We start from the raw sequence: 20,896 nt of genomic DNA on the forward strand, positions 1-20,896 counted from the left end.
TCCTATACTCTTTACTATTTTTTTTTCCATTGTTTACATTTTTGTTTCGCTTCTCTGGCCCTCATAGTATTGATTGATTTTACCTGACCCATTCGCTCTTTTTTTTTTAATATTTTATCCTTTCCTTTTCCCGCAGTTTTTCCAAGACTCAGCATTACTTTCCATTTGTTCTTGCTTTCTCCTGTCATATTCTTTCTTTTTTAATTTCTTTTATTCGTTACCTCACTTCTTTTGTCGTGCCATTTTTCATCACACAAAATACTTGTATATAATTAAAATTTGTGTAGTACAAGTTGAAACAAAACAGTAAAGAAGTCCAAAAACACACTTTTCTATATAGGTGGTTATTATAATTCTGTATAAATAATTCCCTCACACAATCGTCATTCCCTCACTTTTACGAATAATGAGGGAATGGCAGTGAGGGAATGATGAATTCAGACAAAAGCTACAGAACTCAGATGCATAACCTCAATTTTATTTAGCATTTTAAACAGTGCATTCTACTCCCCGAAATGCATTGAATAGAAATAAAACATGTATATATACTAACCTTATCTTTTATATATGTACAGTGAGGTAATGATGCAGAGAAATGTAATTTGTAGATAATTTCAACTAAATGTTTTCTTACACAAACTCACTGCAATGTTGGAAATAAATTTCAGTATTGACATAATAATAGTATTGCCAGGTTTTGAAAACTTAAGGTTGCGTTCACAGATGTTCGGTACAATCCGAAAATGAATATTCGTAACACGGTGAGTGAATGATTTTATTTTGAAGGACATATATTTAAAATCCGTTTATGATTCATGTATTTGTCTCAGCGTAGTAAAAGTTTGGACATACAATAATCACCATATTGACATAATAGTGTTGCCAGGATTTTAAAACTTAAGGTTGCGTTCACAGATATCATTCAGTATGATCGTAAATCGAATGTTCGTAACATGGTGAGGGAATGATTTTTATTTTGAAGGACATATATTTAAAATGCTTTTATGATTCATGTATTTTTTGTAGCGTAATAAAAGTTGTGACATACAATGAACACTATCTTCCGAATAGTTTAGCAATATTTAATTAATAAGAATATTATTATATTTGAGAAATGCAGTTTTTCTATCAATTTAATCGGACTGGTGAGGGAATGATCTTCACGACATTAAATTGACCATAACTTTTTTTATGTAATGATGTCTCTTTTTTGAACAATAGTAGTATAGATATCTTACGTTTAGATAAAAATATTACATCGATAATTAATGCATGTGACTCAGCACTAATAATTCAGGACTTATATTTCAGAATTTTATGAGAAATACCCAGGTATGCTGCAGGATGAGATTGTGTCCTGAGTAGGCCTGTGTGAATATTCAAATTTTCGAATATCAAAACAAATAGTTTATTATTCGTATTTGATTCTATTTCAAATACTAACACTTCGAGAAAAAAACTAATATTCAGTCGTTTATGAATACAGGTGTGCTGGATCTCGAAAGTCTGGAATATTTTCGGGATCACAGAAGATTTTTTCATGAGGCGGGGACAAAATTTCCACGGGATTTTCATAATGTTTTAGGGTTATTTTAGTGGAGTTTTTTTTTCTACATCTGGCCACATAAATTTTGAGAAGACTAATATAGTAAAGCTGGATTTAACACAGTAATACGGAACCATTACTAACAATTGTCAGCTAAAGTATTTTACCAAGAAGAAGTCCTGAAGGTCGTTAAGCTTACTGCTAATGATAAATACGGGCCGGATCAGAGGGTAGAAACACTGCATGCCAGCTCTGTGATTAGTTGCGTTCAGAACAGGGTGGCGAAGAGATAAAACTTGTAGATCTCATGGAAAACATGTGGTCGCATACTCACAGCAAGACTCCTAAAGCCCAACAACCTATGGAAATGTTTTTCTGGCGGATAATACACAATGAACGACCACCAGGCCCACGCTCTCTACCCTAGCATAGTGACAGCTCAGGCAATCATCTTAATTTCGCACCCCCCCCCCCCCCTTCTCTCTCTCCCCAAATGACCGCCAGGCCCACATTCACTCCTAGCATAGTGACAGCTCAGGCAATTATCGTGTTGTCGTCGTCCCCCCCTTGTAGCTAGCTTGTAAAGGTGGTTGTCCTTTTAACTAAACGTGAAGGGAGGCCAGAACCTGGCATGGACTGGGGTTTACGTGAATGGAGCAGATTAGGTATGCAAGGTAAATGGTATCAGGTACACAGACATTTTATTCAAACATCAAATCATAACATTAGGTTACTGATGAGGTTAAGTGAATACAATTTAGGCAAGGCTTAATACAGAAATCAAAAACAATGATTTTAGACAAAACGGGCTTGTTAACAACAAGCTTCGAAGGTAAGCCGGCTACACCGTAAGTGATCCCATCATACAACGCGCAGTTGACGCGAAGCAAAAACAGTGCCAAGTATGCAGTTAAATTCAGACATTTTACGTTTTACAAACTACTGCAAGGTGCAGTTACAATTAAACAATTAAAGAAAGAAGTTACATTATTTACGTTTTACAAAACTACTGCGAAGTGTAGTTACAATTAAAGAAAGACGTTACATTATTTACGTTTTACAAAACTACTGCGAAGTGCAGTTACAATTAAACAATTAAAGAAAGAAGTTACATTAATAAGAAATAATCAAATACGTGCGATGACGTCTCAGGGGGAGACAGTTACCAATAATAACGAAGTTGACAGTGAAGTTACGTTAATGCATTAATCCAAACTAAACAATTTTCAAGGTGGCGGCCGAAAAGGAATTTAGACAGACCAATTCAAGAATAAATGACTCTACATTAAGGTAAGGGCCACTGCCTCACGCGCAACTCAAACCAACTTACATTTTCCCCTGAGGTCGCACACCCACGTAGTTCAAACTGAACCTAACGGACTGCATGCTAGTAGATTACAACAGATCAGCTACTGCTGACAACCGAGCCTGACTAAAACCAGAAGCAAGAAAGAGGCTCCTGACATGGTTGCAGCTGAATTTATAAGATCGCGCCGCAGCGCGCGCATGCGCCAATCAAGGAGGGGGGGTTGAACGAGTAGACATAGAACAACCACTAAGAGGGGGGGGGAGAAGGAGGAGGTGAGCGGAGTGCCGGAGGCCGATGCGGCGCGCGCAGTTCAAACCGCTACATGCTCAATCCATTGTTCTGGTTATTTCATACTAGGTGCTTATAATAAGAATAAATTATATGATCACAAGTAACTGAAACTGAACTATGTATTCAAAGTTACTATGGCAATTAAATTAGATAAATAAAACGATTAATACATTTTTGCTAAAAGTATTATTTGTATTATTCAATAATCTGTTGTTAAAGAAACTTTAAAGTTCCGCGAGTGATGAGATTTCGACCACGTCAAAAACATTACCACTTCATTTGAAATCGCATGCTCTACCGTCGCGCTACCGGGACAATTACCATATTTTGTGGAGATTAAATATTATCAATTAAATATTTTTTTTTCCGTTCTGTTTAAATTGGTATTAATGATTAGTGTAATTCAGTCAGTGAAGACAATTGGTAGCTCATTGCAGTCTTCAGAATGAAGAATTGGCTAAGATGAATGCAAGGTGCATGTAAGGTGTTCTTGTTTTGTTTTATAAATAGTAAGAAATTTGTCAGGAAAAAATGAGAATGTGTTCCCTGAAAGGTTTTCATTCCTTTACACTTCTATGTATGTGGCAATATTATTAACAATCTATCCAATAGGTAAACAAATAAATGTAGCTTCAAACATTTAGAAGCATGATAGACATCATGCACTATATTTAGCATTTTAAACACACAACATATAATTAAAGTTATTTCACTACACTTGAGAAACAGTAGCAGAAAGGATCACATGCATAATTGAAAACACAGTTTATTGACATTTTAAAAATGCATCAAACAATTTATTTTTTCATCTTGCTTACAAAAATTGAAAGTAACCTTAGCAATAGCAGTTGCAATGATTTATAAATCAATAGTCACAGTCAATCTACCATCTTGTTCACACAGAAGTAACGTATTTGCTGTATTAATGAGAAAACAGGCATTGTGATTGTTGTGACTAGAAAACAAAATAAATCAAAGTAAAAAATTCATGGGTTTGTGAAGAAATTTTCTGTAAATATGCTTGTAAATTCCCCCACTCCCCCCCTACCCCAAAAAAATTCTAATATATTTTAAGTGCATGCCACAAGTAACCAAAATGGGTGTGACTAACTAGGGTGTTAAGTGTAAATATTGTATATTTTTTTACTATTTTGTGAGAAAGATTCTTTTTTTGTTAATTTTGCAGCTAAAATTTATTGGATTTTGTATAATTTCACAGAATTTAATGCTAAATTAATATTATTTTCTCTTTTATAATGAAATCACAAAATTAAGGCCTTCATAAAAAAAATTACAATTTTTCCTTTGCAAAATTGATAAGTTTTTGAATTTTAAAACCTTAAACTATTCTGAATCCTGTTTTGTATCTTTTGGGAATTTTTTTCCATTCTCGAAATTTTCTTGAGCTAAAATTTCCTATCCCGCCCAGCTGTAGTTATAGTAAACACTAATCAGTTATCCTTGGAAAATAAAATATAATAAACACTGCCTGCTTGTATCCACAATGCAATTTAGTGTTCGTTATAAAGAAACTGTGTATATATACCCACCTATCATGTACTAGAAGTGTTGACTCTGATTAGTCATAAGAATACATATCTCAATCTGCTTTACAACATTTAGTCATACAAGTAAAATTATTAATGGCAACAGTTACAATAACAAATGTGGTAAATTAGGCCATTAAATGTCATTTGATTTCAGGAATGCGGTGGCGTGATCCTAACCTCACAGAAGTAATTGGATTCCTAAATAACCCAAACAATGTTATAAAGGCCAATGCAGCAGCATATTTGCAGCACTTGTGTTACATGGATGATCCAAACAAACAGAAAACAAGGTCCCTTGGTGGAATTCCACCCCTAGTCTCGCTTCTCAGTCATGAAACTCCTGATGTGTATCGAAATGCTTGTGGGGCATTAAGGTAACTATTTATTAAGTAGAAATTTTTAAACTTGATGGTTGTGGATAGCTTTTAATAACAGTATAAGATGCTACTAAATACTAACATATATACCGTTAGTTGAATACATCACCTCTTTTGCCTGTAATAAATTTCATTAATTATGTTTTCAGTTTCTCTACCCTGTTTCTAAAAAAGGAAAAAAGAATGTTTGATACAGTTTTCATTAATATCTGAAACCAGTTAATTTTATATTACTTAAAAAATGTTTAGTCAATGTGTTGTTTTCAGGCTCTCCTTTTCTGTGTGTTTAGTTGATTGCTAAGACTTAAATTTAAATTTTAAATTTTTATACATATTAACATGTTATTTAAAACAAATGTGTTTTTATTTTCAGATTGTAATAATTTGACTTAATAAAATCCATTTTTCTGTTCTTAATATCATCTTTGTATTTTGATCCTAACTTCTTTATTCTCCTTCTTTGCACAGTTGTAAAATGTAAAATTCAAAACAAATGTAATGTTTGTAATATTAGTTGATTTTGTGAAGTGCAGTGGTACAACTTGTGTTTAAATTTTATAAGTGCTTTTCTTTTTAATTTAATTTAATTATAAAGTACACAAAGTGCACATTTGGTTTGGGTCATATACCTTATGATTACTTGCTGCTTTGGTTTATTCTTTGATCACATATGGAAGTAGTTACAGTAAAATCTCAGTATAACAAACTTGAAGAGACTGATTTTGGGTGTGTTCTTTATATTGGGGTTACTTTATGAGGTGAATTCAAACATAAAAAGTGAAATGTACTACAAAAATAAATAGGTGTATAGTTAATAGAGTGGAATTTGCGATGCTAAGGGCCGCTGCATAGTCAGGTGTATAAAGTCTATGCCAAATCTTTGTAAGTTTATCAAATGAAGAAATACTTTTCTGTGCCTCAAGTCACGACTCTGCAAGCCGGCCTAAATATTTTGTCTAGGTCATCCTTTTTGCCTCTCTGATCAACAGCATACAAAATTTCAGTTTCATGGTCAAATATATTGCTTTCCGTTTTTTTTATCCTTATATGGAAATGAAAAATACATCACAGAAAGTTAAGTCTCTTCATAAACTGTTGCACATGGTTTTGTCCAACCATAACCAAATTTGTAAGTAAAAAAATTTAATCCATCAAAACTAATCTCCAAAAGGGAAAATATGTTAGGTAACATTTATTTTACCACAATTTGGAAAAAAAAACTATTAAACTACTGCGAATTTTAGTTAAGTAACACTTCCCAGAATCTTAATTGCATATCTGCATTCATTAAAAACGATCGTGCATCTTCACAGGACACAGATGTAAAGTTGTGTAAGTGGGATATGTGAGAAATATTCTAGGCGATGTTCAGAACATCAATTAATCGAAGTGCATTTTTTTGTTAGCTAATATTTGTACAATATGTTTAACTTCACTATCTTCAAAGTATGTTTCAGTACGTCAATAGTTGTATGGTCATTCAATCGTAATATGGCAGCAGTATTTGTTTATTTGCTGAAACATAATGTATTTACGAAGCAAATAAAAAAAATTACGATTCTACAGAGAAACGTTTTGAAGATTTTTGCATATTTCCTGTGCTGTAGCAAGTTTTTTTTGGTGGAACTGTAAAAAAATACTTCATTATTTAGAGGTACAAATACATAAAGTTCTAAGCATTTTGGCGGGACCTAACAGCTCCATCATCATAACAAGGATTTTGTTATAAAAGAGTTTGTTGTACGAGGTTTTACTGTATTTATGTAGCAACCTAGAAGGAATTGCATCTCTTATGCAAAGTCACCAACATGTTATCCCTTCTTTTGTTCCTGCACCAATCCCATGCTTGCATTGGTCATGGTGGTAACCTAGTTTGAGAACCGTATCATTTTTTGGTTTTGAGGGAGGAGCAACAAAGAAAACACAAGAATCGTGTTGGTAATTAGCAGACCAAAAACATAATCATCTTAGAGTGACTGAAATGCCAAATATTTTCAGATGTAATCGGAAAAGAGAGAACTTGATTGCTTTTTATTATCATATTTTGGGTGGGATATCTTTTTCTATTTCTATTTCTCCTATGAAATAACTGATAGATTATTTATACCTGGTATAAAATATTACTTATAAATTGATTTAGTCCATGGAACAATATTGTTTTTTAATAGAAAAATTAGTTCCCACAAATGATTAATTTTGGCAGTGTAGAGTTGTCAAACTGTGACCATAGACTTTTAATTTTAAACTATTTACTACACTTATGAGCTACTACTAACATGGCATCTCACTTCTGCAGAACATAATCAGGAAGAACTCTTCATGAGTTCCTGACTAATCCCTCTGACTGTTATTGGTCACCGCTTCTACACCAATTCACTCTTCTCCACCCTCCCTGCATCATGTCTATCTATCCATCCAACGGAAAATTTGGGCAATGCAGCTCTCTATAGATGCTCGGGAAAAATTGGAAAATAATTTGTGACACTCCACTCTGCTGCCATTTTACTGACCACCGGCATGGCCCGTTGCTTAGTTCCTCTGGGTGATGTCATAGTCAACAGCCAATGGTAGCCACCATTTCAGTATCATGAGCATTCTTCCTTCGCGGCAGCTGTCCGTTCGCTGTGGGAAGACTATTAAAAGAGGGGTGCTGCTCTAAGCCTTGTGAACTGGATGTGAATTTGCTTGTGGCACAACATGCATAGGCAGGAAACCTTCCAGTAGACTGCACCAAATCTTGAGATGCCAGCAGGAAAAACCAGAATGGGACTTGGACAGCCTCCACTGAAAATAGTCTCTTGCTTATTTACCATTGTCAGTAACAAATTTATTGGCTGCAGAATTATTGACTGTGAAGGGTAGGCTACTTAGAATTATCATGTAAATGTAATAACACAGAGAAGATGATTTTATCTTAAATAGCTTAACTTGACTTATTACAAACCATGAACTATCTTATTAGGGAAAATAGTTCTTTAACATGTAGAGCCATAAGACTGTGGATAGAAAAGTCAGTGTTTAGGTAGTCATGATTAAATCTGAAATGGTCCTTTCCATGTTACTTCAATAATTAAAATTTAATAATTAGTGGTAACTAAAATTTTTGAAGGAAAAAAAAAATTATGTGTTTGCCTTGATTCTCTTAATGTAGGTATTATATGGCAGTTTGTTCCTTGTGATAAAAATTTTGTTTAGAAACTACACTGTATTGGAAATCATCTAGCTGTGTAAGAGGTAGGAGCTGTTGATTAAAATGGAAATTTCTACAAGTGTTAGCATCTGGGTTAAATTTGCGGCAGGTTTTTTTTTGTAATTTGACAGTACAGTGAAACTTAAGATAAAAAAGCACTTCTATACAAAGAAAGTTTTCAGGTCTGTGAAATAAAATTGAATTGTGTGCAAATTAAATTATTCTAGTTAGTTTTGTTCCTATGTTCTTTGAATGGCACTTGCAATGGGGAAGATTGATTCAAGATGTTTTTTGGACATTACGCAATGGTGTATGTCCAAAAAAATTAAATATTTTTTCGGTTGTGTATACCTAATGTTACTCTGTTTTTTTTTTACTGTAAGAATTCTTGTTTTATTTTTTGTTGCCATGTTACATCATATTGAATTGATCAATTTTTAACATGTTATTTCCCAGTTTGTACAAATAGTATGTAATCTCATATGCATGTACTTTTAATTACAGAAATCTGTCTTACGGGAGACAAAATGATGAAAATAAGAGAGCCATCAAAAATGCTGGAGGGATCCCATCGTTGATAAGTCTGTTACGAAAGTCAGCAGATGCAGAAGTTAAAGAACTTGTTACAGGAGTACTTTGGAACCTGTCATCTTGTGAGGTATTTTAATGTAGACCTTTTTTTTTTCTGTTTTTGATATGTGTCAGAATGAATAATACTTACATAATAGACATTTGCTATTGTGTTTGAGGATTTATTATAATTGTAATCTTAGAAATTTTTTTTAAAGGACTTGAAGAGGTCCATTATAGATGATGGTTTACAAGTCATTGTAAACAATATAATAATTCCACATTCAGGCTGGGATCCTAACTCTGCTGGGGAAACATGTTGGACGACAATATTTCGAAATGCATCGGGTGTTTTGCGGTAAGTACTAGTACTGGTCACTGTGTGTGAATTGACAATAACTTTATAGTTAAATTTTGTTAAATGCAAAAAGTTTTTTTTTGTTTTTTACCATACTATGTACAGTGACAATTAACTACATTGGTAATGTTGATATTTGGCCAGAAAATGTGTGTGCAGTTATTTGTTTTATATGTGTAGATATTCTGAAAAATTATTTATTATTAGCAATCAGGATTGCATCTTAAAAAGTACAATGAATATGTGTGTGTAAGTGTAACATACTTCAGTTCTTCTGGATTATTAGCTTTTCAGCTAGTTTCAATTCTTTAAAACTGCATAAAAATTGAAGAAATGTTTTCAAAAATTTTAAAAAGTATGCAAGCTGAAAGCTATTTTGGCATTGCATTGTCAATACTCTTTTACTGGTATGCCTCTAGTGAAAAAAAAAGAAGTTACCAAAACCTGTTAAAAACGGCAGTTATTTGCATTCATGAACTGAAACTTCAAAGCAGGGATTTCATATGGGGTGGATTCTATTGTGTTACTGTGATAATTTTTTTCTTTTAATAAATAGTGCTGTTGCCACTTTGAATGTTAAAGGAAAATGCATTTCCTGAATGTCCCAGTCTTGTCATGTAGTCACAGCCAAATAGCCAAATGTGCCTCCACAAACACACCCATAGCTTGGTAGGCCTTTTTAAAGCTGATTTTTATATCAATATTTTCATTATCAACTACCGCGTTGCGTTCATGTTCTTGTGTGGGGTAGCAGCTCAAAGATGAAGAATCTGTATTCCATTCATCATTTGGTAGACATGCTCGATATACTCTAAGTTTGTCGCATACAGCTTACTTTTTATTTTGCCAACAATGGATATCATTTTTGCTTTTCTATTCAGGAGCTGTCTAAACTAATGAAATAAGTTGTATATATTAATAAATAGTATATTCTTATTTGGTTTCCCAAACATTGTTAATGGAGCAGTTTATGCTGGTGATAAACAGATTGTTATTTCAGAAATTCGTAATTTAGCTATTAAGATTTCATCCACATAAACACCCTATAAATTAAAATAATCTTATATTTGTGTCAGTTTTTTTTGGCTTGCCAAAATGTTTGCAACAGTAAAACTAATTCTTCAGTTAGAGAGGAAAATTTAAGAACAGTGCTCATTTATAATCGTTAACTGTGTGTTACGTGTATTGGTTGTTTCTTCAATATTTTGACCTTTTAGAACAATAGGCCTTTTTAGTTATATCAAGCTTCTGCAGAGTATTTATTAGTGTGTTAAACACTGGCACTTGTGGTTTGAAAGCCAGAAGTTTATGAACTGTTATAACATTAGCTATGTTACTTAATGTATACAGTGACTGAAGTGGGGTAAGTATTTTTTTATGAAAGTAGTCTTAGTTACATTATTTATTCTTGTTGACCTTTATCATTATTTTGCTTTTTCTCTAATAAGCGTTTTCTCATTTTTTTTTCCACATTGCGCATTAGAAACTGCTGATTATTATTGGTTCATAGGTCACCATCACCATTGTAATAGCATCTACATTCTCATTAGGATTATATTTCCTATTTCCTACTGTTGACACTTTGTGGTCATTGGCTTTTCAATGCTACTGTACACTTTCTGTCATTTTGATATTTTGCAGTGCTAACATTAACCACAGTCCAATTGTATGATGAGTTTAGCTGTTTTATAGTTAATATGTTTCTTATTCTCTCTCTGTGCCACTCAGTTTGTCTTAATTACCAGTACATTTTAATTTTAAAATCCTGTAATACAGAGAATTTTTTTTATTATTGCCCATAAATGATTTTTAAAAACTCAACACACGTTCACATGACTAAACGTTGAGCAATTTAAGATACAGAGCTGCCAACCATTACGGATTTTCCGTATTTGTTACGGATTTAACACGGAATTACGGAACATAGCTGGTTTATTACGGAAACGAGGCTTTGTGCTGCATGATAACAGAAAAAATTCCGTTCCTGGCGTGCGTGTTTCGTGAACGCAGTTGGAATACATCACGTGGTTGCGCAAATAACGGAACTAGTAAGTGTGCGCATGTACTGTCGAAATAAGTAGATTAATTCTAGTGTTTTGAAATAATAATGTGATTGTATTACGTCGGTTGTACGATACAACTAGTACATATTCTCGGAATTTTTGTTTGTTGGCTACTTACATCACGATAATGTTTGTACGGTACTTTGGCTAACCTGTGTTGTTTTAATTTATTTCTTGAATGCCATTTTTTTCATCAAAGTGTTTCTGTTGTGTCTACAGACGTGAAATTTTTTTATGTTTTTCGATAGTGTTGTGTTCTTCAGTGCCGGTTGTAGAAATGAAGCGTGTGACAGAACAAAAGTGTTTCTGGGGGAAAAAAAAGAACGCAATTCTTCAGAACTTTTGACCTAACTATTCAAAAGAATGGCCATGCTTGTTGTTTTCAAATGTTTCGGAACGCCATGCGTTTTGTAATGTATGCGCGCATGACTTTTCGATTGCACATGGTGGAAGGGATGACTGTAGACGGCACATTCAATCAAAGAAACATGCGGAACATTTTATAGCCATGACGAGCAATAAATCTATATCGTCGTTTTTTCGCTACATCTGAAGAAACAAAAGTAACGAACGCAGAGTTATTGTTTACAATTTATTTTATTTGTCTTCTGTTATTTGTTTACAAGACAGTTCTTATCCAACCAGGATAAAAGAAGCAAATAAAAAGACAGTTGGTCATAAGTTCAACTTCGAATACTTTGAATTGAATATTCAAAATTTCCAGTAAAATTATTGACATTTCTTACATATTCAGATGATTGTATTGTTCAAATAGTTGTTTTTTTATTCATTAATTTTAATTGTATTCATATACATAGGCCTATATTTTTAATTTTTTTTTATATTATTTTCCTTGTTTTATCTTGTGTGTGTCATAATTCCCCAGGAAAAATTTATTGTGCATTGTTACACGTACTTTTTTCATGTAATTGTCAATACTTTTGGGTGTGATTTGAGGTTGGCAGCTTTGCATATCTGTAAAATTATTACCTGATATTGGTTGACATTAGACTGCAGGACTCCTATGGGCGTTTTATAGAGGTAATTACTATAAGATATTATGATAAACAACTGTTACAAAAAGACTCTTAGAAAAAAATTAAAATTGATGTTCATAAGAACCAAAAACAGCAACATATCATTAATAAAAATGGTACTGAAATTTCCATTCTGTGCTTTGAGATCATGGCAGAAATACATTATGTCTGTAAAAGCATGGTAGTATCTGCCATAATGTGAAAAATTGCTCTGAACAGGTCCTGCACTCTTGTGTAGTGAAGTGAGTAGTGGCCAAACTTGGTTCATCTCACAGAAGAATCAGGCGATAGGTTGAAACCATTGTTTTCGGTCATAAACGTTTATATTCATGATTAATGTTAAAACCTGTCTTCCTTCAAAAGTAAAAAGCTCAGAGTGTTCCTCGCATTTCCTTGGTGTACAACCACATGAAAGTTCAACTAGTCAATAATGGCCACATTATTTGCTTTTAATAAAGTACCTAATAATAGTTTGTATTTCATATTTTCTGTAAACACATGAAAATGGCTAGGGAATTTTGCTGTTATTTATAGAGGATACCTAAAACTAACACGTCACCTCACATTATACATTGATTTATTTTTATAATGTACTTGAAGGGTTAAAAAAAATTTAACACTGTCTTATAGAGTGGTACAGTAAGTCCTCTGTTTACGTCGTACCGATTTACGTCGTTTCGGATAAACGTCGCTAATGTTTGAGTACTCATGTTTCAATTTAAGTTGTCGCCGATTCACAATAACGTCGTTTACAATGACCGTAAATCTTTATTTTAACCAAAACACCGTATATAATTCGTTTATAATTCTTTGTTTCCTTCGGTAGTTAATTTATGCTATGTAGCGTAAGCTACACGTTCACCGCCTTATCTTATCATACATCATGAGGGACGCTTCCTGCTCTCCGCTGCTCTCCGCGCGGTGATGCAATACTACCAGCCCGCCCGCTCGGCCACCCACGTATCTCACACGTAGAAGTGTTATCTACTTCCCGCAACGACACAGCATTTTCTCCTACCCCTTTTCGTCCAACTCCTTGGCACTTCAGTAGAGGTGTAAAAGTAACTAAAAAAAGTGTATCCGTATGTATTCGTTACTATAACAATTAGTACTCGTTACTATTGTATCGTTACTCGTTACTTCTGATACCGCATAACATGCTATGTTATGTAACAGCAACGAATCGAGTCGTATTTCGTAAGCGTACAGTATGACGTCGCGTAAATAATAATAAATCGAATATAAACAATTAAAAGTATTTGATAATTAACAGCTTTTAATAACCAAGAAACAATAAAATCTCATTAGAGCAGCTTTATTATAATATCTCTTTTAAGATAAGAACAAAAAACGTGAAAATACGCGATAATAAAAAACAAAAACATACATATTTATAATTTGTAAAAAAATACTTTCTTACGTTGTTTCTGTTCCAATCTCAAACTTTGTCTACACACACAATACCTTTAATAAACAGTAAAAAACTTGGACGACGAATTTCCAAATTATACTTTTCTTAATAAACAAACATCGTTCTTTGTAACGAATAAGCGCGCGCATGCGTAAAACATACGAAAAATGCGAGTAACGAAATGCATTCGTGTGTAACGTTTCGTTACTCGTTACTAGATGCCGCACCCGTTACTCAGTAACGAATACATACGGTTTGCTACAGCTCTACACTTCAGTCGCTATGATATCATTGAGTTGACCGGAGTTTTAAACGTGCCGTTGTTAACTTTATCGTGATTAAATGCGTTTGTAGTAGGCCTACAGTATCAGCTCACTGCAATTTATGATTTTTTCTTCATAAGATGTCTTCCAAACGACTATATATCTGTTTTTATATTTCAATCAATAAAGGTAATAAAGCAGCTGGTTAAATAACCATTCTATAAAGCTGAGAAGTACTAGTTGGACTTGTTTCCCACGCTGTCGGTTGTAATTTGCTTATAAAATTGCCCGTTGTCATGTCTGTATGCCAGCGCTTCCGGCCGACCTTGGGCCGTGGCCGGCCGGTGGCATGAAACATGGCTCATTTTGCGTCCAGTGGCGTCTCGTCAGGGCAAGCAAGGCAAGCAGTGCTTGCCCAGGCAGTTTCCAGACATTGTATTTTTTAAATAAATATTTTATTCAGAATAGTATTTTACTTTGGCTTGTGCCGTTAGGTGTATGTATTTTTTACACTATCTTCTTGGGACCCAGTACTGTGCGCCGTGCGCTATAAGAAAAGAACTCGTTGACACACAAAACATGCTGTTTTAGAAGCGTTGCTAGGTTTAGAAGCGCTGGTAGGACCGCTTTCAGCAGGAAGGCTGCCGCAGTAGTTTCCTTTCGGAAGGGGGGGTGGCATGGTACAAAGGTTCAGGGAGGGGATTGGCTGTAAAAACACGTGGTAGAAGCTACGAAGGTAGCGCTTTCTTGCCGAACTGAAGCGAACATGGCTGAAGCAGATGGTGGAATTCTTCCGCCGACTGCTTCGGCTATGTCCGCTAGAGTTCGGCAGGGCAGGTGGCGAGGTCACGTTTCAGTCGGCGGTCGTCTCTCGGGAAGCGCGCATCTCTCTCGCGGGCTGTTGGCTGGCAGTGCATGGAGGATTTGTGGGCGTACGGGAGGCGGCCTAGCAGTGCCAACTGCTACTGACCGCGTCCCGCGGGTGGCGGATATGGTATCCCAGCTCGAGAGTTGCAATCTCTCTGGGGTGAATGTGAATAACCAATAGCAGTCCGCAGACCAATGGCCGGCCTGTGGAGTCGTTATTACGGCTATCGGGGTGAAAGGTAGCCTGAATGCAGCTCGGCGCGTGGCAGAAAGCAGTTCCGTCGGCGAAGGCACCGCAGGGGAGCTCGATGTGCCCTGGATGCGAAGTGTAGACGAACTGCGGGCTGGAAATTGCGGAGCTGTGAACTGCCGCGCGCGCAACGGAACTGAACAGCATCGTAACTCTGAAGGAAGAGATGGCGGCGCCCTGTTGGAGCCAGTGGTAGCCTGGGCGGCGCGACCTTCAACCGTCCCGGGATTTTGGAGGACAAGAGGGTCCGACTCGCAAGATACTTAATTCGCCTGAACGACTTACCCCCACCCTGGCTTGAAAGGTTGTTGGCTGTTGACTGGAAGATGGAAGATGAAGATGGCACAATGTCAGGCTGCCTTTCGCCCCGTGCGCCCGCAGTTCGAGCCGGTTTACTGGCTCGTCTGCCCACATCTGGTTTAACTGTGGCTGCCTGGACAGCTGGGCTGGGCTGACGAGTGAAGTCGCCCGCCCCTGGTTAATAATAACCCAGGAGTACCCAACATTTAAATGCGGGTCGCAAGGCCCAAGCACCCAACTCCAGCATGGTTGATTTTTCAGCCCCTCCAACTCTTCTTACCTGGACCCTTCTTCCCTCTTGTCCAGTAGTTACCTGCTTGCTTAATGCATGTTAATTGATCCCCGCATGGTTAAAAACCCGCATGGTAGAGTGTAGGCTATAGGCTTCGGCCTGAGACACACTTAGGTCCTCCCCTAACCTGAACCCTCCCCTTACACACTTAGAATAATTTAGGCTAGGAAAAAAAATCGTGGCGTTTCAGGAATGATTGACGTGCCAGTTTCTTGGTACACGTACCAGTTAACAGAGTTTCTGATCACGTATGAAGATAATTTCTTTTGTGTTGGTACGAAAAATACCAAGATTTAATTTTTACTATTCTAGTACATTTTTATGAGGTTCTTCTCTTTATTTTAAGTACTTTGCCATGTGTTGTCTGTTTATATATTTTGTACCAGATATTGATGATACTACACTCCCACTTAGTATATAAGTAATGTAGAGTAGGTATTTTACTATCAGAATAATGTAAGTCAAACATTATTTTTTTTTTAAATAATTTATTTTTAAAAAAAAATGTCAATTTGTCTACCTGTGGAATAGTCAATGTTCAGTTAAGAAAACTACTTAAATAGCACCATTTTGTACCTTGAAATCCATATTTTCTCGGGGGAGGGCCCCCGGACCCCCCCCCCCCCCCCCATCTAGTTTTGATGTGAACTTAGTTGTGGCTTCCCCTCATGTAAACCTCACGCCTCGCCACTGTTTGCGTCGTTTCTATTTACGTCGCGGTTTTCAGGAACGTAACCCCGACGTAAACCGAGGACTTACTGTACCTTATTGAGGCATTTATTGAAATTGTTGATATGTTACAACTGGTTGGTTTACATATATTTCAAACATGCAAATGTTAAATACAGTGTGTGTGTGTGTGTGTGTTTTTGTGTGTGTATGTGTTTTTGTGTGTGTATGTGTTTTTGTGTGTGTGTTCATGCATGTGTGCGTGCATGCGTGTGTGCGTGCGTGTGTTTAAAAGTGACGTAAATATGGAAAATTTTCAGTAAAATTATATGAGAGGAAACAAACTATTCATTTATAATTGTGTCATCGGAGCAATATTGAAACTTTTTGCCAAGTAACATTTCTTCTTAAAGTAGTCGATAGCTTCAAGGACTTCCAATTTTGTGGCAGTATTAATAGTGACATGTTTTTTTGCTCATGATCGCAGAGTCCTTCAAGGAATACGTAAAAAAAATACACATTCTTTATTTATATATTTTTGAGAACTCATTTATGTTTTAAAGCACTGGATAATAGTCAATCTTTTTTTTTTAAATAGACTGTCATTTGGTTACTTTAAGGTTAGTTTCAGTAAATAAAAAAAGAAAAAAAATGTTTGTTAACATCACAGAGTCTGACCTCTTGAAACTGTAGTACAGTGAAGATTATCAAAACAGTAAATGAATATTCTCTGTAATTTATCTTTCTTGGAAGACATAATGAAGACATTTTAAAATTTAAAAAGTGCTTTGAGAAGTTTTTACATAGTTTGTAATCTAGAACTCATAGTTAAAAGAAAATCAGATAGAATAAAAACCTTTGAAACCAAGATGGCATCTTTTGGTTCCTAACTCTCCCTCCATAACTGCCTGTTGCAGTCTATGCCTATGTTGTTGGTAACCCTAATTTTAAGTGGAAAAAAAATCTCAGTAAATCTTGTAAACAAGCTGAATGTTTATAGTTTCTTTGTAAATGAGTAAGAAAATTCAACAGTTATGTCTATCTGTTAAAAAACTTTGTTAAATATTTCTTATGTGACATAAATTTGTTCGTTATGTAATAATATGCACATTGATTTATGTTTACACATAAAGGGACCAACATTTTTATACACTATGTTAAATTGTTAGTGTAAAAGGGGGGAGAAGGCATTATAAAGGGAATTCATTGTAACTAATTGTAAAAAGTATAAACTTATGAAATTTTATAAATCATTTATATTAATGGTTTCAGTGAAAGACTTGTGCACCTGCTCAAATTGTCATTCTTAATATGGGTTTGTTGTTTTAAATGTCATATAGTTAGGATTTTATACAAACATAATATTACTGTTTTAGTGTTACTATGTACATGTAGCTGTAGTTTACTTAATAGATAGTTAATATAGCCCCATATATGCCAGATTGTAATGTAGCAAATAAGTTTCGTTAGGTCATAAAGATCTGCTAAAAAAATTTAATCAGTAAAAATAATTATTTTTTTCTCAATTTTCAGACACCCTTACCAAGTATGACTTGTATTGTAGCATAGCATTTTTTGTACTTCATATGTTATTTACAAGATATCTTTTATGTTTTTGCACTAGTGGTGTAGGTTCATAGCCATACTAAAGAAATATGGGGAAAATTTTGAACATGTTATGTTGGCTGTCTTGCAGGTTAAATTTATTTTCCTTTTTTTTTAATATCTTTTTGTACAGCTGACACTATTTAATTTTTTAGACTACACCATGGATGAAACACAGTTTTACAGAAGTCTCATTTTGTGTTTTCATGAGGCTTTTAAATCGGTGATGGGTTGAATCCTATTTTTCTGAAATCCAAAACTTGAAATATATTCTAGAATAATGCCTTGGATTCACCCCGCATCTGATTTTAAGTCTCAAGCACAAGGAATAAAATAATACAATATGAAAAACACACAGAAACTTGTTTAGAGAAACATTCAACAATTCATATTTTTACTGAAATAATGTGTGTACGTATTTACACATTCAGAATCTAAACAATTTCTTTGTTTGTCACAAAAATGTTCCCTATAGCTGGGCTGCATGCTATCTCAGAGCCTTGCTTATTGAGGCAATATTGGATTGTATCAAACATTATTTACAATGTTTGATTGTATGCAACAATGTGTCATCTCTAGTGCTATGCCTCATTTGCACAACATTCTTGGAAGGATATATACATATATATTATAGCATTTAGAAATAGGAACAGAAAAATACTAAGTGAGATACAGCAAACAAAAACTGTAAGAGAGGTAAAGATATGGTTTTAATTGCTCGATTATGCACAAAGATTTGTGGGAATGGGGCTTTCAAGGTAATTATGTAGACTGAACCATGTGGCTACCATCTCATTTCTCATAAATTTAAGTTATTTTTTAGAGGATTGGGAATAAATCTGCAACCTTTGAAACCTGAGTGAGATACGTTTGCAATCTCGATCACTTAGAATCCCAGATAGAAACTGATAACGTGACAGCGACAGAAAAAAAAAGCCATATAAATTGTGAAATGTAATTTGGATACCCAACATTTATGTAGTGTAAACTTCTTTTGAGTTGGAGCAAGGTGAGGCAAAAGCAAAGAAAATAGGGAGAAGAAAATTTATTACTATATTTAATATTATGTTGTCTGCCACTGCTGCATGTATATATACTTTGGCTTGCTTGTTTGAAAGTTAAGAGTTTTATCAGGGATCACTCAGCATCTCTCTGCATTTTATGAAGAAAAAATAATTGCTGTGAATTGCTGTACAAATGAAATAAGTTTCCAGTTTATTTGAGCTCTCATTAACTTTTTTGATAACAATTTTTACATTTTAATGTTTATGATCCTTTCTTTTAGGAATGTCAGTTCTGCTGGAGAATATGCAAGAAAAAAGCTTAGGGAGTGTGAAGGTTTGGTGGACTCACTGTTGTATGTGGTAAGATCTGCCATTGACAAATCCAATATCGGCAACAAGAGTGTGGAAAACTGTGTGTGTGTGCTGAGAAATTTATCATATAGGTGTCAAGAGGTTGAAGACCCTAACTATGACAAACATCCACTACCTACTCAGAGCAGAATGGCAGCACAACCAAAAGGTATGTTTGCAATACAATTAAGTACTCATTTTTTTTATTGTGTGAATTAATGTGTTATGTCCATCAAAACCAAGGCATTTTAAATGACAGCTATGATTTTTAAATAATATTTAAATAGACATGTTTGAATTAACATTATACATTTGGTTTGTATATAAGCATGTGTACACATGTGTGTACATACATTTAGCACGTAAATTTGAAAATGTTTGGGAGAAATTTTGAATGTCACTTTGGTAGTGTTGCAATAAAAAAGAATTGCAAACATTGTAGGCTATATAAATATTTTTAAACGTTTGCCCTTCATTTATTTCTGGCTTGACACTGTAAAGGTATTTTAAACTTGTGTACTTTTCATGAATTTTTTATACTGGTCTTAGGTTTGGTTTCACAATGTCTATTTTTGCTGTAAATAAGTTCTGCTTAAAAATTAAGTCCAGGAAAGCATTTTTTTAATGTATGGTTAGCTATAACCATTGATTAATTTTCTTATAGTAAATTATTATTTTTCTCAAGAATTTTTTCATTACTAGGCTAATCAAAACATTCTAACATTCTAAACAAACATGGTGTCATTCTCGACATAGTTGATGTTGCACTTTTTTGAATTAAGTTTTGTTTGGGATTAACTTCTTGTCGACTGTGAAGTTATTAGACGATAAACACTGAACATGGATGGTGAAATAGAAACTGGTGATGGTCTCCATAGTGAGGAACCATCCCAACACATGCCTGGAGTGATTTTGGAAAACCATGAAAAACCGAAAACAGGACGACCAAACTGAAGCCAGGCCCTCGCTGTGCCACCTTGCTCTATTTGAGGTTATGTTGTGTATTTGCTCAATATCACTGGTACTTGATTCATTTGAGGTTATATTTCAATATGCAATAGTTGTAAAATTGTACTTTAGTAGGATTAAAAGTTTGTTCAAATTGACTGTAATTTTAATAAAACTATGTAATTTACCACAGAAAGATAACATTCTTTAACTGAAACTTACTTTAGGTATGCAGTGACTTAACACTCATTTTAGAAGATTTTGAAAATTAAATGACCTACAAATATGTGATAACGATTTTTTTATAATCTTCTGGCAAATATTACTGTTTTGACTCTTCTGGTAAAATTGAATGGCTAGAAGAATCAATATATTTTTTAATAATATACTATTAATTGCATATTAAACCATGAAGAAAATATTTTGAACTATTTTTATATGTTAAATTATATTTTCAAATCTTATAAGTGTTGGTTTGGTTTTCAGAAACTTTTGTTTCAACAGTCCAACAACTTTTACTTATTTTAAAATTGGTCACCTGATGTTGTAATTTAATTTTTGGTGGTAACCCAAAACTTGTCCTAAACATCTGTATACTCTATTTACTCACTCTTTTCATGCATAATGTTAGTAATGAAATACGTT

General features: G+C 34.5%; 1 protein-coding gene across 8 annotated transcripts in view; it reads left to right on the forward strand.

Moving 5' to 3' along the window:
* The window catches only part of LOC134529677 (catenin delta-2), a 124,460-nt gene that overhangs the window by 47,134 nt on the left and 56,430 nt on the right, over positions 1-20,896 (forward strand). For all 8 annotated transcript variants that reach the window (XM_063364026.1, XM_063364022.1, XM_063364019.1 and 5 more), the window contains 4 exons: positions 4,851-5,070; positions 8,768-8,921; positions 9,052-9,191; positions 19,234-19,472. In XM_063364026.1, the coding sequence (XP_063220096.1) occupies positions 4,851-5,070; positions 8,768-8,921; positions 9,052-9,191; positions 19,234-19,472 (753 nt within the window). The remainder of the gene's footprint in view (positions 1-4,850; positions 5,071-8,767; positions 8,922-9,051; positions 9,192-19,233; positions 19,473-20,896) is intronic.

The sequence above is a fragment of the Bacillus rossius genome, chromosome 2, assembly GCF_032445375.1.
Source record: "Bacillus rossius redtenbacheri isolate Brsri chromosome 2, Brsri_v3, whole genome shotgun sequence".
Lineage (NCBI taxonomy): Eukaryota > Metazoa > Arthropoda > Insecta > Phasmatodea > Bacillidae > Bacillus > Bacillus rossius.